Source organism: Canis aureus, chromosome 5 (assembly GCF_053574225.1).
Source record: "Canis aureus isolate CA01 chromosome 5, VMU_Caureus_v.1.0, whole genome shotgun sequence".
Classification (NCBI taxonomy): Eukaryota; Metazoa; Chordata; class Mammalia; order Carnivora; family Canidae; genus Canis; species Canis aureus.
In genome coordinates, this window is record NC_135615.1 from 79360329 (window position 1) to 79385313 (window position 24985).

Sequence of the window (24985 nt, forward strand, 5' to 3'; positions counted from 1 at the left end):
CCCACCAGGGGCCCAGATGAAGGCGTTTGCCCTCCGTCCTATCATCTGAAGCTGGGCTACAGGGGAGATTTCCTCCCTGTCCCCAGTCAGGCCCTAGACCCTGTGGGCACTTACCCAGGTCCCCGGGGCTACGGCTGTCTGAGGCAGGCTTCAGGTTAGACCCAAGATCCAGCTCTTTCATGGGGCTCCAGGTGTGGGTCTCTTGGTTGGAGGCCAGGCTGGGCTGGCAGCCTTGGGGCAGCAGAGAGGGTCTGCGGGCCCCTGGGCCCCGGAGTTTGGGGCCCTGGCTCAGGTCCGGACCACTGTTCAACAAGGGCTAGGAGTGCAGGAGGGAAGGGAGGAGGCTGAGCTCCTGGTGGCTGTCCCCTTCCCTGCACCCCTAGCCACAGCACTTTTCCTGGACACCCCAGGTCCTTCTAAAGTACCCAAGGACACATAAACTACTGTGCACTACCCCTGAGAAACATCAACACAAATAATCCCAAAGCATGGATAAAGTCCAAACCATGGAAAAATCACATACCATGGATAATATTCTAAACCCACTTTTCTGTCATAAAGTTGAAAACTTTGTATGTTGGGAGGAGGCTAAAATTATCAGCCTTTTCCTTATGTCTTCTCATATGTCATGCTTAAAAGGTCTTTCCCACTCAAAAAAAAATTCTAGAATTTTTTTGATTTATTTTTGTTTGCCTAAATCTTTGATTCACATGAAATTTATTTTGGTATAAAGAAATAGGAACCTTTTCCTTGATTTTTCTGAGTAGTACAGATCTCAACACCATTTATTAAATATGAGTCATTTATTGAGTTTCTAGGGTTTATTGATTCCCTACCTTTATCCTATCAAGGCTCTCATGTACATTGGTTTTATTTCTGGACCTTCTCTTCTGTGTTGTGGGTTTATTCTTGTGCTGGTACAAAAAACACCAAAAGGCAAGGAATAAACTGGGAAATACATCTGCAACATGCATGACAAAGAATCATTTTCAAGAAAAAGCTTTTACAAATCACTGGGATGGGGGGCGGAGGTAAACTTTGAGTTCAGGGCATCTATAGTTGACTCACAGAAAAAGTATCCAATAAATAAAATTCATAAAAGTATGAATAAATGTTCTTTCTCGTGAGCATTGCTCTAAAGTAAGTTATATGATTTTTTTCCATCTTCCAGATTGGCAAATATTTATACGTTTGCTGACACCCATTGTGGCCAGTGGGGAGACAGGATCTGTCTCATGGACTGTTGATGGGAGTGTGACCTGATGCACACCTGGAGGAGGACACTTTAGCAGTCTGCTATAAACACTAAATGTGTACAAGTTCCTTTGACCTAGCGATTCCATTTTTAGAAGTTCTGGGGAAATGCACAAGCATGCAAATATCTATGTGCACATACTGTCGATTTGTTGCAGCATTGTTTGTAAAATTGAATATCTGGACACTTTCAAAATGCACCCCAATAGGGGTTGACAAATAAGTTAGGGTAGATCCACGCAATGGAATGCCACACAACAAACACTGAAATGAAAGAGGCAGATTTCTTCATATCAGTGTGGGAAGATGTCCAAGATCAAACATATTTTTAAAAAGTAAATTGCAACCATTCTGCATTTTGATTGTGGAGATAGATAGTTACATGACTCTGCGTTTGTCAAGACCCACAGAACTGTTCACCAGAAAGAGGAATTTTACTGTATGCCAAAAAAATGAATTAAAACGACATTAAAAGAGTACATTGGAGATTTGCTTTTGGATTTTGGAGATATCTAATAATAATTGGATATAATTGGAGATTTGTATTGTGATTATTCAAAGCATATATGTATGTTGCATGTGTGTGTGTGTTTGTAGTATTTCTGGGAGGAAACACTGAAAATCAGTGGGTTTGGGCAAGGGAAGGGGTATATTTTTACTTTATACCTGCCTGAACTGTTTGAGGGTTTTCATTGCAAACTCTATGTATTACTTCTGTAATTAAAGAATATTAAACTAATTAAAAATGAATATTGTGCTTCCAGGAACACATATGCTTGGTAGGGGGAGGGGATGGGCCAGAGAAAGGCACTTGCAAGGTGAAACAGAAAAAGTGCCTCTTAGGTTTTCAGGTTGACAGTTAAGCATCGAGGCCTTCTCAACTCTATCAAGTATTTACTGGGAAGAGGATTGTGCATCTCCATTAGATGGGGGCTCCTTTAGGGCAGGGGCTGGGGTCCTCCTTCCTGTCTCCTCTGGGCCTGAAGCCCCAGAGATGGTACAAGGGTGTGGGAGAAGAAAGGGACTAGTCACTGGTAGGACTGCCTCAATAGGAGTTGGTACCCAGCCAAGGCTGCTGCATCCCAAGGGATCCTTAATCCCTGTCTCCCATCAGAGACTGGGATTCCCCTCACCCCTGCCCCACCATCACCAGCACACTGAGAAGCAGATGCTGCTAGTTTCCATGACAACAGATTAGTCTAAGATTCAGGCCTTCACCCAGCCAGAGGCTGCAGGGAGGGTATACATGTGTGTGCGTGCATTGCATGTGTGTGCATCTGTGCAAGTGTGTTGGGGAGAATCAGACTGGAGAAGCTGAGCAGGGGATCAGGGAGACATGAGCAAAGATGGGCCAGAAGCAAAGGAGAGAACAGATGCTAAGCTGCCCAGAGCTCTCACCAAGTAGAGTTGCATTTAAAGGACACCTGCTGTATCTACCAGGTCCTGCACCAGGCCTTTCACCTCCTATCAGCCTTTGCCTGCAAGCCTTCCACTCACATTGGCTCCCGATCAATATTTGCTGATGACAGTTAGCTCAATCAGCTCTACAAACTACTCTCCCTATTTCAGAGATGGGGAAGTTGGGGCTCAGAGAGGGTAAGCAACATGTTTGAGGAGCAGAGCCCACCTGACTCTATGGTCAGTGTCTTCCAACTGCATCAAGTGATCCCTGGCTAAGCACAGAGAGGGGCCTGGGGACAAGGTGGCAATATCTCCGCCCTTTGGGAGTGTAAGAGCTTAGGAGAGGTGGGGAGGGATGGTGGTGGTGGGTGGGAGTGGGAGAGTGAAAGGCTGTTTTTATGAAACCCTGACTTAAAATGACAAAGCTACATGAAGCCCATTCTTAAAAAAATGGGAGAAGGTATGCAGATAATAACAACCACCGATTTGGTTTAAGACAGTGTTTCTCCATCTGGTGATCTTGCCCTCTTCCCCAGGGGAATTTGGTAATGAATGCAGGCAGTTCTGGTTATCATGGTTGATATAGGCCAGGAATGCGGCCGAACATTCTACAAATACACAGGACAGTCCCTACAACAAAGAATTGTCAATAGTGCTGAGGCTGAGAAACTCTGGTCTAGCTGAACAGTGGGTGACTGGTCCTGTTCTGGCTCTAACTCTGAGATGATCTCTGCCTGGAGTGAATGTACAACCCTTGGGATTTAGAGAAGGTGCAGTGTGAGGGAGGAGGGAAGCGAGGGCTTTGCAGGCACAGGGTCCTTGGTTGCAATCCCCTGACTGGCTGTGTGACCCTGGATAAGCCACTTTACCTTTCTGGCCCTCAGTTTCCACATCTATACAGAGTGGGGGTGGCCAGCTCCCCACTCCTGCCTCTCCCAGAGTGCTATAAAATCAAATGAGTGCAGCTGAGGATGCTCTTTGCCAGCTGGGAAGTGTGGTGTACAGAGAATGGGTGATGTCACTGACCACTAGGTACCATTATTAGAAAGGGGGTCACACAGATGAAGATCTAGAAAAATGAGGAGGAAGACGCTCATTTTGTGGTAGTAGTAGTAGACAGGTTCCATCCTTGTGGCCAAAGCAGGACACAGTTCTCTCCCCATCTATGGTCTCTCCCAGCTCCAACCTGCTCTTCTTAGGTACCTGCAAATCAATCTGCCACCACGGGGCATCTGTGCTGGTCTGGTTGGTGAGGTCCTGCAGCTTGGCTTTCCGAAGTGGGTATCTCCTGGCGGGCACTGTGGGATCACTGGCTGTGGGGGCCCTTGGGGAGGGCTTGTGGTTGGTGATCTGGTTGGTGCTATATGCCCGTCGTCGCTGGGAGAAGTCTAGACCTGGGTAGGGTGGTGACAGGGGAGAGGGTAGAGAACAGTGGGGAAAGAGGGAGGGGCCTGCATGCTCCTTTCCTGCTTGGAAACTTCTTGCATCATCCCGCTGCTTGCCCGCTGAAATATCTGTAGGTGTCTCACCTCACCTGGCGTTCCAAGCCTTACCTAATCCACCTGCCCAACTACTGTCCTTCTTTTTCAATGTACTATGTGCTCCAAACATACCAGATAAATAATCAATTGTGTGTGTGTTTTCTAGGGGTCACGCTTGTACATCTTTGCTCAGCCAGTTTCTGTTGCCTGGAATCTCCTCTCTCCTTCCTATTCTGAGAATCGGTGCCCTCATTGTGTCTCTGTTGATATCTTCTACCAATGTGTCTTTCCTTGGGACCCTGTAGTTTAATAAGCTTATTAAACTTCCCCGTGGCCCCTGTCACTCTTCTTCTATCAGAGTTAGGGCCAGTTGTATCTCTTCCACTAGGCAGAAAGCTTCTGAAGGACAAGAGTCCGTGTTTGGGTCATCTTTGCTTCCCACGCTGTGTTCAGTACTCAGCCTTAGCAGATGATCAATACGTGCCCTCCGAATGGAAATTATTAGCAGGCTCTAGATGCAAACTGCTCTAGACCTGTCTGTACCCTCTCTCTTTCAAGTTTTGTGAGCTGAGCCAAATTGCTTAAAGTCTCCAAGCCTCAGTTTCATCACCTGTAAAATAGGTAGACTAGGACCCATCTCTACCTTTGCTAACTATTCTGTGAGATTGTATAAAGTGTTTAGCACATAGTAAGTGCTCAGTAAAATGTAGCAAGCCTGGCCTCCTTGGAAGAGAGAGTGAAGCGCAAGGAGCAGTGGACTAACCAGGATTAGTGGTGGAGTCTCTGGTGGATGGCTGGGCATCTTTGGGCTGCCTCAGGTTGAAGTGTTCCCCCACGCTCTTGGCACAGTTTCTGCCATCTGGGCTGGGCCCCTCATCCTGGGAGTGGTAGAAAACGGAGCTGCTGGACCCCTGAGAGTGCAGCATGCTGTATCGTCTCCTCTTGTCCTGGAGGGAGGGAGACAAAAGAGCTGGGAGTGGGGCTGGATGTCATATAGAACATCTGCAGGGCAGCCAGGGGTGTGACAGGAGGTGGTGGACATTCCACCTTTGAGGATCTGGACTAACAGGAAGGCTTTCTGCTTGCTTGAGTAATTTAGACAGACTTCTGTTTAAGAGACGGTGAATGGAGCTGACTTCATAACATTTATATTGTTTATATTTTTAATTATCTTCTTTATTTAAAAAAATTTTAATGTAATTCTAAATGCCGTTATGTCTCCAAATAGGTAACCAAAATTAACAAAATGAACCATCTGTTCCTTCCATTCCGTTCTCCATGATATAAACATATATATAAAACATAAGGGCTTTGGGTAATTTTTATTTTACAAGAGCTGGACTATATTACTTGCATTTATCAGTATCTTGAATTTCGCACTTAAAACATCTTGGAAATCCTGCATATCAACTATTCTTTTTAACTTTTGACTGAACAACATTCAACCACTCCTTATTTTTAAGCATTTGCGTTGTGGCTATTTATTTTTGCACCATAAAAAAATTGCTACAGTGAATCTTTGGACATAAATCCATTACATCACTTTTATTTCTCTGTGTTAGATTCTGAGGAGGGATTTCTGGGCTGAAAAGTCATGTTTTTCTAATTCCATTAGTTATTTCTGGATTGCTTTCCAGGGGGGCAAGTCATATTTACACCACAATATGCAAGGGTACCCTTCCCCAACAGCTTTGCTAGTAGCAGGAGAAAACTTTGCCAGTCTCATGGGTAAGGAAAGGAGAAGGCATTTATTTGCTGATTCCTTCCAGTGGTAGGGTCTGTTGATGATCTGCTGCCTCTAAGACCCCCAGGAAGGGTCTAGATTATTCAAAGACTGACTAACATTCTGTTTAGCATCTTCTCCCTGCGTTTGAATGCCCCACTCTCCATAACACATTAACCATTACCCTGACCATGATTCTTAGAAGATTCCATAATATTCTAAAATCTGGAAATATCACACAAAATTCTGACATCTCCTGCAAGATTGAAAACACATGTAACACAGAGCCCACATTCCTGCATGGAAAGTTTGTTAGAGCTGCGTAGGGGCCACTCAGTTTAGATGGGTGTGTGCTATCCCGTTGGCCATATTCCTTACCGCTCTTATGGCCTGTCTATGTATTCTGTGACAACTGCTATCCCCCATGGCATTTTCCCCTTTTATTTTTAGAAGTCCATCTCATTCATTTTATACCTGCCCAATCTCTCTAGGCAATGAGTTTGTGACCCCTGCTTAGAAATAAAACAAGATGACAAATCCTTCAAGCAGAAGTAGAGACTCTCACTAAAGAGGAAGGATGGAAATCTCAGGCAATCTCCCACATTTTAGCATGAATTCCACTTTCCTTTGAGAAGTTCCTCACTTTTATCCCACTCCTGTCACCACATACAAGAGAATTATCCATGTAAATAAAACACAAATTCATCTGAGGAGACGTGACCCGAAGAGAGTGTTTGAGGAAACAAACCTGAGTGCAGTTGTTCTGAATTGAATTGTTTATCAAAATCACTTTGGGGAGATTATGTAAAATACAGGTTCCTGGGCCTTACCCTCAAGGACTTTATTCAGTAGACCAGGATTGGAGCTTAGGCTCTGCGTTTATTTTTTTAAATTATTTTTGAAATTTAATTTACTTTATTTACTCTAAGTTAATTAACATACAGGTATTATTAATTTCAGAAGAGCTCAGTGACTTTGCATTTTATTTTATATATTTTTTCATTTTTAAAAGATTTTATTTATTTATTCATGAGAGACACAGAGAGAGAGGCAGAGACATAGGTGAGGGAGAAGCAGGCTCCCTGCGGAAGCCTGACGTGGGACTCGATCCTGGGACTCCGGGATCACGCCTGGAGCCACACCACTAAGCCACCCAGATGTCCCTATTTTTATTTTTAATAAAGGTTTATTTATTTATTTGAGAGAGAGAGAGAGAGAGCAAGCTGGGAGAGGGGCAGAGGGAGAGAGAGAGAAAATCCTGGGGCAGACTCCCTGCTGAACGCAGAGCCCTACTCAATATTGAGATTGAGGCCTGAGCCAAAATCAAGAGTTGCTAGCTTAACACACTGAGCTACCCAGGTGTCCCTTGGGCTTTGCATTTTAAACACGTTCCCCCAATTTTCCTGCTGTAGGCGATCTTAAGAACCACATATTGTGATGATAGCATTTATCCAAGCAGTGTCACCGTGACCACATGCCCATGGCCTGGCAACCATACCCCCCATAACTGTAAACCTAGATCCAATTAATTCCTAGCAATTAATAGTGTTTCCAGCTGAGGATGGCTTTGTGGGCAAGTTTGTGGAGCCCCACTGTTCGGGAATGTCTGAGATACTTACAGATCTGGGATGGGAGATGTATAAAGAGGCATCACACACAATGCCATATCCCACCAGCCGCTCTCCGGGGAAGAGGGAGCTGGTGCTGACAGGCGAGATCAGGACCTCGGTGGTCTCAGGGAAGACCCACTCCACAGTTACATCACTCAGGACTGGGGCCATGGCCTTCTTCAGGGATTTGATCATCTGTTGGGCGGGGTCAGAACACAGGTTGGTGGCATGTGTCAACAGGGGCATGCTCATATGAGAAACACAAAGACCATGTGAGTATGAGCATGGGTGTGAGCTTTCCTGTAGGGGGTGTGAGCAGAGAAGAGTAGGCCTTGGAGTGGCTTGTCCAGCAGTGAACATGCCTCTGACCTCTTTAGACTACTAGAATGTCAGAATTGGAGCAGATCTTGCTTCTCTAAAAAGCTTAGCATTTTATAATGGGAAAACCCAAGACCCAAAGTAAGGTTGTGTTTAGCCCGGGGGCACACAAAGTTGTGTCAAAGCATGGACTGGATAGTGATCTTGAGCAAGTTAAGTTGCCTTCCTGGACCTCAATTTCCTTTCCTGGTAAAGTGAGTTAGTAATTTTCAACTCTCAATGTAGTTGGGAGGATTAGCTGAGATCTGAAGTAGCTGCCTTGTGATAGGTGTTTAATACCTGATAGCTGTGGTTTAGCATCACCTAGCTGATTTCTTCAAACATACTGCGAAATTGATTTGGAGGTTACATGAGATTAATTATATGAGAAAAATGATTTGGAGATTGTGGCAGCCATAAAGGTCTTCCAGATCTTCCTTTGGAGGAAGACTGTGTGACCTTTTGTGGCAAGCAACGCAGTTAGGTGATAGTCTCTAGATGCCAAGCCCCAGCTTTCCAGTCAAGACTACACCTCTCTCTGGAAGCCCCCAGGCAATGACTGAGCATGGCAGCGATAGCGCCTGGCATTTCAGCCCAATCTGCCTACCTAATGGGTACTCTTTGCCCCAGAGATCCCTATTGGGTTGGCTGAAACCTTGCCAGACTTGCAGTCTGAAGCTCTGCCTGTGAATCCTGCTTCCCTCCTTTCCTTTCATAAGCCTGCATGTACATTAGGGGCTGAAGAGTTCTCCTTCCTGCTTCTTCCTCTTTTCTCTTTCACAGACATTATCCCCCAGGGAACCTCTTGTAGTTATGAACTTTTTTTTTAGGATTTTATTTATTTATTCATGAGATACACAGAGAGGCAGAGATATAGGCAGAGGGAGAAGCAGGCTCCGTGTAGGAAGCCCGATGTTAGACTCGATCCTGGGACTCTGGGATCACGCCCTGAGCCAAAGGCAGACGCTCAACCGCTGAGCCACCCAGGTGTCCCTGTAGTTATGAACTTCTTAAATCCAGCTCTGTGTCTGATTCCAGGAGGATCTGGACTGACACAAGGATTTTTAAAGAATTGGGTTATTTGTACCAACTATGCATAAAATGGAGAGATGACTATAATCTCCTTTTTTTCTGGGTTCTTTAGATGTTTCTGAGCCACCATTTGTCATCATCAGTTATATAGCCAGAAATGACCCCAAACACAACTCTATCCACAGAGGCAGTGACTCTTTCAGAAACCCCAATCCTGCCCAGCGAATGGATGGAGCATGTGATCCAGTGGCTGTCTAGGGTCCTGTACTAGCCCCAGGACTTGCCTGATGTGGCCTCCACCTCTCTGATTCTCACTGTGATGTGAAAATGAAATCCTTGGGTGAAATGAAATCCCAGCTCTACCACTGAGTTGCTGTATGACCAGTTGGGGCCTCTGAGATACCAGCACCAGAAGAGACTGAGGCCCTTTTGCCTACCTTCGGTTGTAGCCGTTCCCCCTCCACCAGAAACTCAGCACTGCCCTTGGACACAGTTGCCAGCCCTCTCACCAGTCTGTGGCAGACGTTGGGTCCGATTCCAAAGCTATAGCACCTGGAGGAAGGGGAGGAGAGAGACTGCTACTTTCCATCCTCTGTGCCGTCCTTGTCCTTTTGGTGGGGAAAGGGACAGAGCATGATTCAGCAGAGCTATCTCAGAGCTGATCCTAATGTCTGGCAGAAGGTGAAGGAGAAGGAAGAGGGCCATCAGTGGACACTCACCTTCACAATAGCCTGTAAACTCCCACCCCAGGGCAGACTCAAAGCAGCAGGAAGTACTTCCTCCACCTAGGCTGCCCTTTGGGAGCTAAATGCAGAGGTGTGGTTATCTCATCCCATCTGAACTTTGAGGGAAGAAGGCAAATTTTGAAGTCAGCTGCACCACCCTCGAAGCAAAGCACTGCAGGATTGGAGGTCTCTCCTTTCCTTCTGACATTTTCCAGGATGCCCCACTTCTGGCATCCCAGCCCAGGGCAGCCCACGGCAGCCCAGGATAACCAAAGCCCTAGACCTTCAGCCTGTGCCCACCTGGTGGAGAAGGCATGATTTCGCACCAGTTCTAGCACCTTGCCAGTGTTGTTGACGGCACCATCTGTGATCAGGAAGAGAAGCCGTGGGTGGCCTCGGTGCACTGGCTGCCGGATGATCCACTTGAGTGGGGAAAGGATGTTGGTGCCACCCATGTCAGCACGCATTCTCTGGATGTTATCACAGGCCATGGCCACACTCTCCTGCAGGGAAGGGCCGTAGACAGGGAATATAGTCCCTAGAATCACCATATGGCGTCAACCTGTAAACCCCCTGGAGGATGAGTCCTTTGCTTCCCTAGATCTTGGTTGGGTCTCACTGGATTGGCCCATGTTCCCAACTTCATCTCTGTCCCATGCACAGGAAGAATGGATGGCCACTCATTTGGCGTGATTCTGCCCAGTAACACCCTACGAATACCCTAAATACTGCTCATGGTGTGCTTACTTACCACTGTCCTTTCTTTGCTCCTCATTAAAAATATAAACACCCCTGGAAAAGGTAACACGTCAAGCACTGATTGCTCAGCACAAATGAGGTGTCTTTTTCTGATGAGCAAGGCAAGAGGTGTAGAGGTAAGACCGTTATACTAGAAATCTTGAGACTCAAGTTGTGGCCTGCCTGTGGCACTAAATCCCTACAGTACTTTGAGGAAATCATGTGCCCCATGTGGGCTTCAGACTCCCTTCCTCCTGGATCAGCACTGTAGAACCTAACTGGCCAAGGACTCTGGATGGATGTCACTGCAGCAAAGACAGATTTCCCCTCGGATGTCGGATGTTCTGTTCTTGATTCATGAAGATGTTCTTCTAACAGCCATGCTTGGGGTAATGGCATGTATCAAAAGTCTTGAAATGGGTATATGTCTTTTGAGCCAACAAGACTAAGGATTCATCCCAGGGGAATCACTGAAGATGGGTGTGGAGTCTTTGCTACAAAGATGACTGAATAGAAAAATATGGAAGCAACTGACATGTCCAACTGTAAGGATTTAGTTCAATAGGTCCCAATTTATCCGTGTATTGAAATATTAGGTAGCCATTAGAGTTATGTTGCCGATTAATACTTACTGACATGAAAGTACACTTATGACAGGCTGTTGTGTTAGAAAGCAGGTTACAGGGCAGCCTGGGTGGCTCAATGGTTTAGGGCCGCCTGCAGCCCGGGGCTTGATTCTGGAGATCCAGGATCGAGTCCCACATCGGGCTCCCTGTGTGAGCCTGCTTCTCCCTCTGCCTGTGTCTCTGCCTCTCTCTCTCTCTCTCTCATGTATAAATAAATAAAAAATCTTTTTAAAAAAGAAAGTAGGTTACAGAATAGTATGGCATATCTAATCCTATCTTTATTAAAAATGTGGGTAAAGGCATAGAACAAGGTCTGAAGAGATTTATACTGAGTTTGTAATGGTGGTCTTTTTTTTTTCCCCTGATGCTATCATGAAAGACTTTTTCTTTTTGATTATCCAGATTTAAAAATTGTGGGCCAATCAATATATTTATTTTTGTGTTTTAAAAACCTATAAAGTTATTTTTCACTGAAACGTGTTCTTCCTTTCTCTCTCCCCTCCCTTATGTTCTTTGTTCCTTCTCCTAGATCTGGAGAGGACATGCTCCAATTTTGAATGTGCTGCTGGGGCCCCGGTCCTCTTCTTCTAAATTGTAGGTTGAGCCTTGTGAGTTCTATTCTTAGCCCAACTCCCCACCTATTCACTCTGTCACCCCTTACCATTGGCTTCTTTGGTTCAACCTTGCATGAGTCTATCGTTCTCTTGAAACAGATGCTTCAGTGAGTGGCAGGCCTAGGATATCTCCTCTCTCTCCCCCTTTTCTGTACCCCCTATCCATGCATACCCATGCTTTGCCCCCAAATAGTCTTTATTTTAAAGAGGAGGAATATCAGAAGAGGAGATATCAGCAAATGGCCTACCCAGAGACAGCCTCTCTAGTTCTCTGCTTGTGGGTATCATGGAGTTGCCATAGGTTTGTGTGTGATGGGAGGACAGCTTCTGAGGCGGGCCTCAGTGTTATCTGTACTTTCATTTTCTTCTTTTCCTCTGCGTCTCACCACCCACCCACTCCGGACTCTGCCCTGCCCCTTCCTTACCTCACTGTAGGTCTGACTGGAAGGGAAGAGGGTCTTAAAAGTGGATCCAAACCCAATGACATTGAAGAGGCAGGCTGGCATGAGGCTCTTAAGAGCCACCAGCATGGCATCCTGGCAGGCAAGAAAGGAATTTTCAGAGTTTGGGAAAATGTTACTAGCTCTGCCACCACCCATCGATGTTCTCATCCCAGCACAGAAGCGGCCTCTAGACGTGCTTTCATCCCCTCTGCCCCATCCAACAGTCCCTTCTCCGTCAGATCAAGAAATATGCTGACAGCAACCAGAGGCTGGACCAAAGCCATCGTCATAAAACTTGTCATCCGTGTGGTAAGTCTGACTTCTCAAAGCCGTTCTATTATGCTTGCCAGTTCCATTTCACCTCCTGCTGACCCTGAGAGGTAGGGAGAACACGGAGCACCACTCCCTTCTGCAAGAACAAAATCGACATCTAAGGGAGGCATGTGGCTGGGTCCAGGGCACACTGTGGGTGGAAGAGGCTTTCATCCAGGGCCTTCTGCATCAGACGTGCCCTACCTATGGTTAACGAGAGACAGATCTCTTAGGGGACAGTCTCTTCAGTCCATATTTGTTATATGCCCAGGAGATACTTTACATGCATTACTTCATGTAATCTTTACCATGACCCTTTAGGCAGGCACAATATTATCACCATCTTATATAAGAGAAAATTGAGGCACAGAGAGGTGAAATGACTCATTGGTGAGCCTTCTGATAGTGGTAGAGGCAGCACCCAAATGTGCCACCGTGCCTCCAAAGTCTGTGAACACTACAGAGTCCTGACCTACTTAACTATGCAACACCAGGAGCCCTTGATGAGGTCTGTTGAAATAAATAATCATAATGAGGAAAGGTGGAGGAGATGGCAGGAGGGATGATGGTGATGATGGTGGTGTTGGCATAGCGCAACGATAACTATCAAGCAATTACTATGTGCCAAACCCTGTGCTAAGCACTTTCTATTAATAATATCTAATTTAATCTCTATAACATGTATTACAGCACAGTGGATAAGAGAATACATTTTGAAATTAGACAAATGTGGGTTTAAATCTCACTTTCCCCATTACTAACTTGACCTTGAACTAGTTATGCCACTCCTCTGAGCCTCAGCTTGGCACATATAAGATATTCAGTAAATGGTTACTATTATCAACCCAATGGGAGACATATTAATAGCAACACCTCTGTTTTACAGATAAGGAAACTGAGGCTCCGAGGGTTAAGAGGTTGCTTAAATGGATCACGAAACCTAAGGACAGGACAGCTTTTAAAACATAGCTCTGAGGTCTTTATTCATGTGGCTCTGCTATGGCACAGAGCTCTCCCTCATCCCCAAGTAGTTTATTGATGGTACCCCAGGGATCTCAGCATGTGTTCAGAGAGACAAATTGTTTGTATTCCAGAATCTAGAAGGAAGCAGTTGCAAATGGATCTTGGCAACTTCCACAGCATATAGCCTTGCAGGCTCCGCAGACCTGCAGCCCAACTCCCATCCCCCTCTGTAAACAGCAAACATTAACATCAATGTTCCCTCATCTCTTTTTGTTGCCTGTGTCAATACATTTTGTTTCTCTACAAAAGAAGTCAATATCTGCTTATTTTTTCATTAGCTGCTAATGTATATTCCTGCTAGCGGGAGACTCTGCTGATCCATACAGATTGTCTCTTCTCACACCTATTAGAATTTTTAAAGCCATGTTTTTGGCAGCAAGTTGCAGCTGAAGAATGAGACCAGCTGCAGGAGATTAAATTGGCTGAACTTTCCCCCTTGGTGTGGCTCTTCAGATTTCTATTGTCTCCTACCTTCCTAAGTCTAGTTTTTACCCCCTAAAATGTCTACCTAATGGGTTGCAATAAATGACCCAAGCAACCCCACTATGGCCTCATTGGCAATGGGGAAAGGAGTGTGTGCCCTGGGTAATTTCTGCACCATTCTCTAAAAGGGGCATATGTAGCAGAATGGATTTTGCCAGGGCAAAGCCATTTGTGAAGGGATGACCTTGGGCTCAGTGAGCTGAACTGGAAAAGCCAGCAGGAGAGATTCCAAAGGTGAAAGGGACTGAGAGGAGAGCCAGAGGAAGTTATTGTCTGAAAATTTTGGAAGGTAAAGGTTGGAAAGGTCTTTAGTTCAGGAAATGGATTTCCATTCATAAACTCACTCCATTTAGCTGGTAGTAACAACCTGGAACACTGAGATGACAAGAATATAGAGAATGAGTCCAGGCTCAGCATGAGAAAAAAATGCCATGGTCAATTATTGATGTCTGTCTGGCCTTGGGAGAGGGGAAAAAAGGGACGTGTGACATCTGTTTGCCCTCTCTGAATTAATCGTTCCTTCTCATTTTGCAGAAAGGATAACTGAATCCCAGAGTTAAGAATCAACTTGTCCAAAGCCACATAGCAAGCCAGTGGCAGAACTGATCCCCAAGCCCAGGCATTGCTCTTTTTACTAAACTATGCAGCAGAAATGACATAATCAGAGAAGAGAGGTTTTCTCAGTAGAAGAGTATTATAATTCCCTATCAGTAGCATAAGGAAAATGAGCACTGATCCAAGATATGGAAAGCTTTTATTTCCTCATGAGTTCTGTGATGCCTGGGGAAACGCTTAGCTTCTTGGGGATTCAGTTTTCTTACCTGGAAATTGGCAGGGATAATGGATTAAATGCTCTCTAAGAGACATCATAAGATCCCACGATGCTTTAGAGTAACGGAAGAGATGTCTTACAAATTGATACAGCTATGGAATGAAATGCACATGGCCACCCAGTCCTGGAGGGCATCTCAGCAGGACTATGGACAGCTCCCCCATTCTAATTCTTGCCTATGATCAACAGCAGAGGTGGAGAGAAGGTGACAACCAGTCTTGCACCTCATTGTCAAGAGGCTTCGAACAGGAGCTTTGGTCTCATACATGATCGCTCAGTCATACTTCAGGACTAAATCCAATCATATAGCAAGCCTGAGGAGATTGTGGCTCTCCCAGATCCCACTTCCCCTGGCCCTTCCTTGCCAGTCCTGTTGCCCTGGAAACCAGAGTTTGCTCCAGGGACAAACTAGGGGGAGGGGTGAAATTTCAGGTGACAGCAGAGCCTTTTCTCTTCTTGTTCCCGCATCCTTCATTTCCTCGAACTATATGCCTTTACCCAGTTCAATAAACAGCGACTGGGGGCTTTTTATGCGAAAGTACAGAGCCAGGCTCCATGGGGAGAGATAGATGAGAAAGATCTGGTCCTTTCTCTTAATGAGTTCATAACTCCAGAGGAGGAGACACACATCTACACAACCAAAAATACAAAGAACAGCTAGATAATGCCATAATCGAGGCGAATAATCTCCTGAGGGAGATGAAACACTTCTGGATACTTGGGGAGGAAGGTTTATCACTCTTCTGCATTCCTTCAGAACTTCCCACTGCAATGACCAGCTACGGCTGGTTTGCAGGGCTGTCCCCTTGCTCGACTGTGAACTCCTGGAGGGCAGGGACTATGTTTACAACCTGCTGTCTTTCCAGATGGCCAAGCACAGCACTTTGCACATATTAGGAACTTGAAAAAAAAAAAAAGAATGAACCAAATATTTTCTACTGGATTATACGCACTCCTTAAGGCCATGTGCAATGAATCTGTGATGTCAGGTGGCTCAGAACTGACAGGCATGACTTTGATCTCGGGCCACACTAGCTGTGTGACCTTGGGTAGGTTACTGAAATGTTCACGATTGGCTTCCTCAATGTGGCAAATGGTGACAATAGAGCCAACTGCACAGGATTATTATCCGGATTAAACACCGAGTCGGGCATTAAGTGGCTAGCATTGTATCTGATGCATGGTAAGCCTCAGCAAATGTTGGCTCCTTCCTCTCTTTTCTGTACCCCCCTCCATGCAGTACCTCGTGAGGCGTTTCAGCCAGAGCAGACACGCAACCAAGGTTTGCATAGTGCCAAGGAAAGCTAAACATGACTTCATCGCTTGGTAAATGGACCCCAGGTCTACCTCCCCTCACACCACGTCAGGGTTTTCTTTTGGGAACAAGTTGAGTTTGGGTGTCTCTGTTCAACCTGATTTTAAAAAGTTAGGTTGTTCCCTGCAGCCATGGGTGGTCATTTAGGAAAATAGTTCAGATGTGGAAGGGGGCTGCTTGGAACAGAGTATTGAAGAAGCTGGTTTGGGGCAGCACAGCTGATCTACCCTGGAACCCTGAGTCCCGGGGGCAGGGGTCGGTCCTCATATAGGTACCTTGACGCGGTGGATGTTGGTCCCACTCATGCTGCCACTCCGATCAATGAGGAAGATAAACTCCCCATGGGTCTTTCTCAGGTTCGGCTGGACTGACTGGAGGTCAGGGCAAAAGTTGAGCATGATGACAGAATGGTGGGGAATGTCCTTGTGGAGGCGTTTCCTGATGATTTCTGTCTGGAGGAGAAAGGAAAACTCTCACTTGGGCATTCCGGGGGTTCAGGACTGTTCCTGGGGGGCTCACGCTGGTCCCCCCATCACTCACCAGGTTTTGTTAAGATCCTACTCATGCTCTGCATGAGAGAGTCCCGGGTCAACCATACCTGGCTCTTGCATTTGCTAGACTTTCAGTTGTATGGACTTTGGAGGCAGAAAGACCGGGGTTTAAACCCAAGCTCTCACCACCCAGCCGTGTGATCTTGGGCAAGGCCTTTTCCTCTGTGTCTGTTTCTTCATTTATAAAATGGTACAAATGATGCCCCTTCTCAGGGTGGTTAGGGGAGGAACCTGAGCAGGAAGTCCCGGCCCATGGCGGGCCCTCAGCTGGCAAGTGTCTCTCTCTGGCTTTCATCCCCCAGTGTCTAGGCCACTCTCGGGCTCATCTTCCCTGGGTTTGCTGATTCTCTCCTTCTGCTAACTTCCCGCTCACTCTTCAGATTTTACCTCTTTAGAAAATCTTCCCCCACCACCTATCTTTAGAGTAGACTGACTAGTGCTTAGTTTTTGCACCGGGGGAATGAAGACAACAGTACCTATCTCACCGAGGTTTTCGGATTCGATGCAATGCTTGTGAGGCCTGCTGCCTGGCCCTGGGCAGTTGCCTCTAAACTATACCTGCTGCTATTTGCCGTGGGGACCCAGGTGCGTCTCCCATTGCAATGTGGTATTCCTGCCTGCTCGCTGGCTCGTATGCTACCTGCAGGCAGGCCATGCCTGAGTTTCTTCTGCATATCCGGGGTTTCACCTAGAGCCCTGGACAGAGATGGGCTCCTATGCGTTAGAGGGAGGGCAGGACACAGTTCTTAATCTCTTTGTGTGTTCTTTTCGCTGGCCCTGGCCGCTGCTGCTGAACCCTGCTTCCGGATGCACCCACACACACTGCGCCAAATCTCATTTCCTCTGTCGTCACCCTGCCTCTCTCTCTCTCCACCCCAACTTCCTCTGTCTCTTTGTCTGATGGTGTCTGTTTCTCTGTTTCATTTGAGCCCCTTCCCCAACTCAATAGATGACATCCTCACGTACCTGGGTGTTCAAACCCAAGACCTCGCAGTTGTCCTCAGTTCCCCTCTAGCCTCACCCCATACATCTACCATTCAGGAAAGGACTCGGTTCTGCACCTAAGATGCATTCTGAACTTGTCTTCTGCTCCGTCTCCACTGCCACCACCCCAGTACCATCTCTTGTCTGGACCCCGAGTGGCCTCTTTCTGTCACTTTTATCTCCCTGTGGTCCATTCTTTTTTTTTTTTTTCTTTTTTTTTTTGAGCTAGAGAGAGCACCAGTAGGGAGGGGTCAGGGCAGAGGCAGAAGGATGCACAGACTTCCTGCTGAGCAGGGAGCCAGAGGCAGGGCTCAATCCCAAGACCCCAGGACCATGACTTGAGCCAAAGGCAGACACTTAACCACTTAACTGACTGAGCCACCCAGGCACCCCTCCCTGAGGTCCCTTCTAGATAGAGCAGGGAGTGTGATCATTCTTGTCATTCTGTTTAAACAATAGCTTCCCCTCCTGCTTTGCACCATGGTTATGAGGTCCCCTAGTGTCTGACCCCTGCCTACCTGTCCACCCCATCTTTGCCCACTCTGCTTCCTACATTTCAGCAACACCAGCCACCTGTTTCTCAAACACGTCACCATCGTTCTGCATCCTGTTCTGTGTACCAGGTCTTGAGTTCTTCACCACTCACCAGGTCTCCTTCTCAGACACGCTCTTTCTAAACCCCAGGCTAAATAGCGCCCGTGCTTATCACTCATGGTCAGAGTATCCTGCTTTATGTCCTTTATGGTCCGCAGCCCTCTTCACACTGCTCTTGCTCATCCATTTACTTCCTGTCTGTGCTAGAATGTAAGCTCCAGGAGAACAAGGACATGTCATTTGTAGTGTTGTCTCCTCAGAGCCTGACATCTACTGGGGACATACTGTTTGTTGAATGAATAAACACCAGGATGAATCTGTGTGGGTCATTTTATCTGCCACTGACTTATGTGTGCATCTCTTTTTCTTTTTTTCAGACTCTCTCTCTACTTGTCTCTGCTTGTCTCTGCTTCTCTGTCTCTTGTACATGGTGTCTCCCTCTGTGTCACTTGCCCCCCTCTTCGCTGAATCACAGCTTTTGACAGCTTGTCATACCTGCTCTTCCTGATTGATGCTCACCCTCCAGATGCCTGCCTCCCTCCTTGGTGAGGGATCACACTCTCTCTGCATAGAGCCCCTTTGCCAAAGGCCACTGCCCAGCCTGGCTCCCTGGAAGGCAGAGCCCAAGGCAGCAACGGCCACATCGCCAGTGAGAGGAGTGCCTTCTGGGAACCTGATTCTTGCCTCTCAGAGAGCTGGCATGGGGGCCCTGGGCCGGGATTCTCCAATGTCTCCTTCAGTTACCCTTATCCAATTGCAGCAAAATCCTTACTTCTTAGCAACTTTGGGTGATCCCTGTCATCCCCAGAGCTCATGAGAATGCAGGTATTTGCATCACCAGCCCAAGGTGGCAAATTCTCATTCGCTTGGGCAGTCCCAAAAGCTGCCCCTTGGCAGACAGGGTGGGGAACTCCACTTCCCCCACTGCTGCCCACATGTTATAGTTTTCAGAGCCCAGGGGCATCCCCACTCTGAGAACCTGGGCCCAGCCTCTCTCCTATTTGACTCATCTGAGGGAGGAGAGGGGTTCCCTAACATGGGATGATATGAGTAGTGAGCCACTGACCCTTTCCCTTTGCCATCCCTCCTACCCCCCACCCCACCGGGCCTCCCCAGTATGGTGTCTAATGATGGGATGATGTGAACCGGAAGCAGTCTACACATTCCCATACCACCCCCTCTGCCATGGTCCTCTGCCAGTCAGGGAGGGATTCTTAAATCCCGCAAAGCTGCCCCCCAGAATCGACTCTAAGTCATTAGCCTCATGTCACCAAAGCCAACTCCCAAGAGGACGGTCTTCCTTTCCTCCCAGCTCACCTGTTCTTTTTTGGGTGCTGAACCTCAGTGTTCTCATCGAAAAAGGGGAAACCAGAAAAAGAAGTGTGCCCCTGCTCTTAAGCCTGCCTTGGCATTCAGGGCCTGGCTTGGCGTGCAGGGCCGAGTGGGAGAGACGGCCGGTGTACCTTGTAGCCAGTGTCCCGGCCTCCTACCAGCCTTGCCCAGCCCACCCCTCTGCCCAAGGCCTCCTCACACTGGCACTTCATGAGAAGGGGCAAGAGAGGGTCTCCTTCAAACGTTCTCCTCTTTACCTTTATTCTTCACATCATAATAGCAAGGATCTTGGAGGAAGGACAAGAAGGGAACCCATTCAACAGGTGGGAAAAGGGAGGCCTGGGGGTAATGATGGGGCTGGGAGGGCACCTGGCTTCAGGGTCCGGGGGTGTCCTCTTGGGGTGCAGTAACCTGGAGAAGACCAAGGTTGTTTGTGCCACCAGCCTAGCGTGGCTTAAGCACCTTGGTGACACTAGGAGGAGGTGGCCCAGCAGGAGGTGAGAGGACAGGGTGCCTGTTGCATCTGAAAGTCCATCTTCCCAGCTATGCCCCAGCCCTCCTTCCTCCCTTGAGTGACCCGGGCAAGCCACACTCCCTTCCCCTGCTCAAGATCCTCATTGGTCCAGCGATGACCAAGCCCCCAGGCTCCCCCCAGCTCTGCCACCCCTGACTGGCCCCAGCCACCCTCACCTGTCTCTCTGCACTGCTATCCTTCTTCATCCCTTTAATGAAATCCGTTCTTCCCTTCAAGTGCTGTTCAAACTCTCCCAGGGTCATGTCCCCTTTCTCCATCAGGACGTGTGGCATGTGGGGCTCTGCAGAGATGAGATCAACTCTTGGCACTTGTCCGAATGTGAGGGCAATGCCAGGGGGCCTTGGTTTGGGAGCAGGATCTTCACGATGGGGAGGACTCCCGACTGGAAGAGGGGGATGGAATCCCTGACTGCCTGGAGGAGCGTGGGGCCATGGGAAGACTCCTTAGCTGGCAGGCAGGGGAGCCCAGTGGTCGCCGATAACTCACTGCCCCTCCCTGGCCTTAGCTTGCCCGTCTGTAGAATGAGCGTGGGACTGGGCTCTGATCTTTTCAGATCTTGACATTTTAGGAATCCTTGAAGAGACAAAAGAGTTGCTCTCCGAGTGTTCAGAGCTATGAGGGTCTCATCGAGCTTAGGATTTCAAGGTCAACTGCTCAGCTGGCCTGGACGCAAAGTGCCCTAACCTTAATGATGCCCCGGGGCCTCTGGAGCTAGAATCCGGGCACTCAAGTCTGCCAACTAGAGTCATGTTCCCAGGAGGCGCCTAGTTGGTCTCCTGTCTCTGCCCTCTGTCCCCTGCCCTCTCCCTGGCTGGCCACTGGACGAGGGGCCACATGTCTGCACCCCAGGGGATCAGCACCTCTTCCCTCCCACAGGCCTCCCAGGGGCCCCGCCTGATGTCCAGTACCGCTGGGGTGGATGAGGATCTCCACGGGCCGGTCGAAGGTGTGTCTGTTGGCCAAGGTGATAATGATGCTCTTGGCGGATCGTGCAGACGGGGCAGCGTCGGCTCGGATCTCATGGGTGGGACTCTCCACCCCTGTGTGGCACAGAAAGGTAAATAGGCTCAGCAGTCTCGGGAGAAGTAGGGGCTCAGTGGGGGACATGGAGACGCAGACCAGAGAGGAAGGGCTGCTGACTTGCTGTGTAGCCATGGACAGGCCTCCTCAATTCCCCCATCTGCAAAATGGGGGGTTAGACGGATGGTGCTGAGGGCCTTTCCCGCCCTGTCCTCAGGATCCACTGGGGTCAGAGGGTTGCTTCCTCATAGGACACATAAAGAGCTCATCGTTTGGTCGCTGGGCACTCTGTAAAGGTCTTTTGTGTTGGAACGTTGTGCTGCCCTGAGAGGACACTCACTGACAAGAAACCGCGTCCTCATATCCTTTATTTAAAAGCTTGAGTGACCATCAGAACAATGGTCCCCAACTCTGGCTGCATGTTAGGATCACCTGGGAGCTCTGAACTATTCCCACACCCCAGACCACTGCCATCAGTAGCTCTGGGTGGGCTCTGGGTGGCAGGGTTTGGAAGCTGCCCAGGGGATTCGACTCTGCAAGATGAGAACCAGGAAGCACCTCTGTGGCTGTGGCCTCTGGGGGGAGGACCCAGGGCTTCCAGGCTCCTAAGGACACCGCCCCAAGGGAGCCATTGACGTGGGCATGGGAACAGCCTTGAAACCTGTCCTTGGGAGGGGCTCTTCCTCAGGCCACAAGTTGGGGAGCAGGAAGTGGGGGTCCGTAAGGCTCCCCATGCTTCAGGTTGCCTTCCATCGGGGTGGGACAGCTTCCCTGCCCTCCCCTTCCTCTCTCTCCCTGGCAGCTTTCGGCCTGAAGCCCTCCCCACTTCGGGGCCTCAGGTCTTCTTTCAGGTCCCGGGCCAGGTCTGGGCAGCTCTCTTCTCACCTGCGAGCAGGCACGGCCCGCGGATCTCCAGCTGGAAGTTGAACTCGTATTCCATGGGGTTGGACACATCGGTGTCCAGGAGAGTTGCCAGGCACAGCTTGTTCCAAGAATCCAGGGTGCGGATGCCGAAGCAGTGCTTGTCTTTGCTGGAAGGGGTCGAGAGGAGGACGAGGCGGCGGCAGGTGGGCAGCCAGGGCAGTGGCGGCAGGGACCCGGCAGAAAGAGGGAAGAAGGCGGTGGGCCCTGGGCAGCCCTGGCCCTGCTGCAGCCCAGCCCTAAAAGGGGCTGATGCGCTTCCTCCCACCTCAGACCCTTACTCTGCCACATGACCTGCCTCCAGGGAGAACCTGGACTCAGACATAAGGCACAGCTACCAACAGTGGATGGGCCGGGGCTCTGGGCCTGGTGGCCTGCAGCACTGGTGCACAGCGTTCTCACCAGCGCCCCTAGAAGAGGCATCAGGACCCCATCTCCCCATTTCCCACAGGGGAAAACAGAGGCTCCGCAAGATGAAGCGGCTAGCCTAAGCTCCCACTGTGGGGACTTGGTAGGTCAGCCTGGCTACACGGTGATGAAGTTAACACCACATCACACTGCTTCCTGGATCCCTGCTCTTTGGGAGCTGGGAGCCCTCGCAGGAGCCACTCCTTCAAGCCTGTTTCCCATCCCTGAAATGGGGATGATAATGAGTCACCTTGAGTGAGCACTCAGTGAAGTGTCACCTGCCGAAGGCTCACGTTTCTGGGCTCTCTTTCTGGGTCATCCCCCACCCCTTCTTTGACCCTGCTCCATCCCGCACCCCTGGACCACACCCCTAACCTAAGCTCTTTGCTCTAGGTGCTTAATGCTTGATAGTGAAGTCCCCTGGTGCCATGTGGTTGTGTGTTTTCTAGGAAGAGGGCTCATTGTGTCACTTTCAATCACTTCCTTTGTTTCGCCCGCTGCTGTGTTTCTGAGGTCTTTCCAGGGGGCCGTGTGCAAACCAGCCTCTGCTGGGACGTGGTATCACTTGGGAGCATCTGTTATACGGCCCTTATTTCTTCCTGCCTCCCTGTGTCAGCAGATACTACTGCCATGAAGATCCTCATCTGTGTCCCTTTTGGGGACTTAGGGACTCAGGAAAGAATTTCTCTGGGGCTCCTGTGTCAAAGGCTTGTGTGCTATCCTTGTACCCGCTGACATGGGCACTGGGCCCTCTGCGTTGGAGACGCAGGGCCTACCAGAGCTGGGGACATTCAAGACCTCGGTGGGTCCAGGAACGAGAGGCCTGGGGAGGCCCTGAGAAGACTATTCCTGCCCCTTCCGGCAGGTGGAGTCAAACAGAGAGGCTCTAGGGAGAAGCCGGGGTCAAATCCCCGTGAACCTCAACGGTGCTCAGAGTAACACAAGAAAAAATAAGAATAATGGGTAAACCCAAGTGTTAGTGAGGCGGAGGACAGGAGGAGGCTCCTGCCCACCGCTGGTAGAAGTGGAAACTTTCCAGCCTAGGAAGCGAACTGGCAATACACAGCGTGTGTCTCGTGTTCCTGGTCTGAGACTGGCTGGTGCCACCAGCTTCTCTGCTGTGCCAACCGGTGTCCTCACCCTAGGCTTCAAGATCCTGTACAATTGGACTCCCCATCATCCCTCCAACCTCTCTCTCTCTCTCCTGCTCCTTCGCTCCATTAGTCATACCAGCCTTCCAGCTGCTCCTCCAACACACCATGCCCACTGCTGCCTCAGGGCCTTTGCACTTACTGCTTGCTCTGCCATATGCCCAGAATGTTCTTCCTCCAGCATATTTCCACCCTCCCCTTCTTCAGATGAGGCTTCAGATGTTGCCTAAACCATCTATTGGAGCTAAAATATCACCCAACCCCACTCTCTCCCCGCCCCAGCCTCTATAGTATTTAACTTCATAGAACTTCCCTAATATATTAGGTATTACATGTTACGGGATGGGCTTATTTTTTTTTTCTTGTCTGTTGACATGTCCCCCTGCCCCCATCAGAATGCCAGCCCCATGAGGGCAGGGACCTTGTCTGTCTAGTTTACTGCTGTATTCCCAGCACCCAGAACTGTGCACACAGTAGGTGTTTAATTACTGTTCAGGTAGTGATGGAGGAGTGCCCTCCTGGCTGGCTCCACATGGGAAGCTGCACTAACCCTCCCCCAGCTCGGCCTGAAGCATTTTAAAGGTGTCATCCAGAAGCTTGCTGACTCTGTCCTCTGTGTCCCCGGCTGTCCCCAGAGCCCTACCCAGGGTGTGCATGAAACTCCGGGCTATACACGGTGCTTCCTCCCAGATGTTTGAGATAGGACTTGGGGTGGTGAGAGTTAAGTAGTTTAACTGGTCATTAATTGTGTTCTTTTTATGTCAAAATAGCGCAAAGACTCTCTGGAATAGATTTTAAAAATTCACACATGAATGATGACGTACAAGATCTTAAAAGATATTTGAACGCAGCGGGTAAGAAGCACCTCCTCTCTCCTTGCACAGGAAACACTCATCCTCCTCAGTCCACGGGTGGGAAAAAGGGATGAGACCCAATTTTCATAGCAGGTGCTTCAGGCTGCGACCCGCCTTCTCCTCCTGTCTACTCCTCCAGGGGAGTAGAGAAAGACTGTCCTGCCCTGGGCTTGTGGTGTCCCAGCCCCACCTTGCTGAGACCACCCCCCCGTAATGGCTTTTTGTTGCTTTGGGGAGAAATCTGAAGTTGGCCAGGGCCACAGGGCATCCTCTGTGTCTACAGCGTCATCTCCTGTCACCCTGCTTCAGTTTCTCTCTGGGGTCCTGTCCTTGCTACCTCAGGGCCTCTGTCCCTGTTCTCACCTGTGGGAACATTCCTCTGTGCGCCCACGTCCCTGTCACTGCTCAGCTCTTGGCTGAAATGTTACTCCCCGGGGCAGCCTGGCCTGGTCCTTGGTCCCCCAGGGTGGGTCCCTTTTTTATACCATCAGCCCAATGAACTTCTCCTTCATTGCACTTTTAATTATCACAATCATGAATTATGCATGCAAGCGCAGAAACAATGACCTACATATCAGTCGTGTTCTTAGTTGGATGATGATCTCTCCCACCAAGCTCCAAATAGGAAGGGGCCATGATGGTTTGGGGCCCTCTGTCACCCTAATA

At 48.8% G+C, this 24985-nt stretch overlaps 1 protein-coding gene and 1 long non-coding RNA gene across 8 annotated transcripts in view; one reads left to right on the forward strand and one right to left on the reverse strand.

Annotated features, from left to right (window-relative positions):
• Nucleotides 1–1791, forward strand: part of LOC144314789 (uncharacterized) — a 122989-nt gene extending 121198 nt beyond the window's left edge. Inside the window, exon 10 of the long non-coding RNA XR_013380638.1 lies at nucleotides 1172–1791. This is a non-coding gene — a long non-coding RNA (uncharacterized LOC144314789). The remainder of the gene's footprint in view (nucleotides 1–1171) is intronic.
• Nucleotides 1–24985, reverse strand: part of VWA5B1 (von Willebrand factor A domain containing 5B1) — a 48059-nt gene that overhangs the window by 12149 nt on the left and 10925 nt on the right. For 4 of the 7 annotated variants that reach the window (XM_077899333.1, XM_077899332.1, XM_077899339.1 and 1 more), the window contains exons 5-16: nucleotides 21871–22016; nucleotides 20874–21005; nucleotides 20121–20347; nucleotides 16245–16421; nucleotides 11987–12097; nucleotides 9884–10086; nucleotides 9296–9410; nucleotides 7479–7664; nucleotides 4900–5083; nucleotides 3859–4049; nucleotides 837–914; nucleotides 115–316 (exon numbers count right to left, since the gene is read on the reverse strand). In XM_077899333.1, the coding sequence (XP_077755459.1) occupies nucleotides 115–316; nucleotides 837–914; nucleotides 3859–4049; nucleotides 4900–5083; nucleotides 7479–7664; nucleotides 9296–9410; nucleotides 9884–10086; nucleotides 11987–12097; nucleotides 16245–16421; nucleotides 20121–20347; nucleotides 20874–21005; nucleotides 21871–22016 (1952 nt within the window). The remainder of the gene's footprint in view (nucleotides 1–114; nucleotides 317–836; nucleotides 915–3858; nucleotides 4050–4899; nucleotides 5084–7478; nucleotides 7665–9295; nucleotides 9411–9883; nucleotides 10087–11986; nucleotides 12098–16244; nucleotides 16422–20120; nucleotides 20348–20873; nucleotides 21006–21870; nucleotides 22017–24985) is intronic. The other 3 variants (XM_077899335.1, XM_077899336.1, XM_077899334.1) reach the window with 3 other exon arrangements.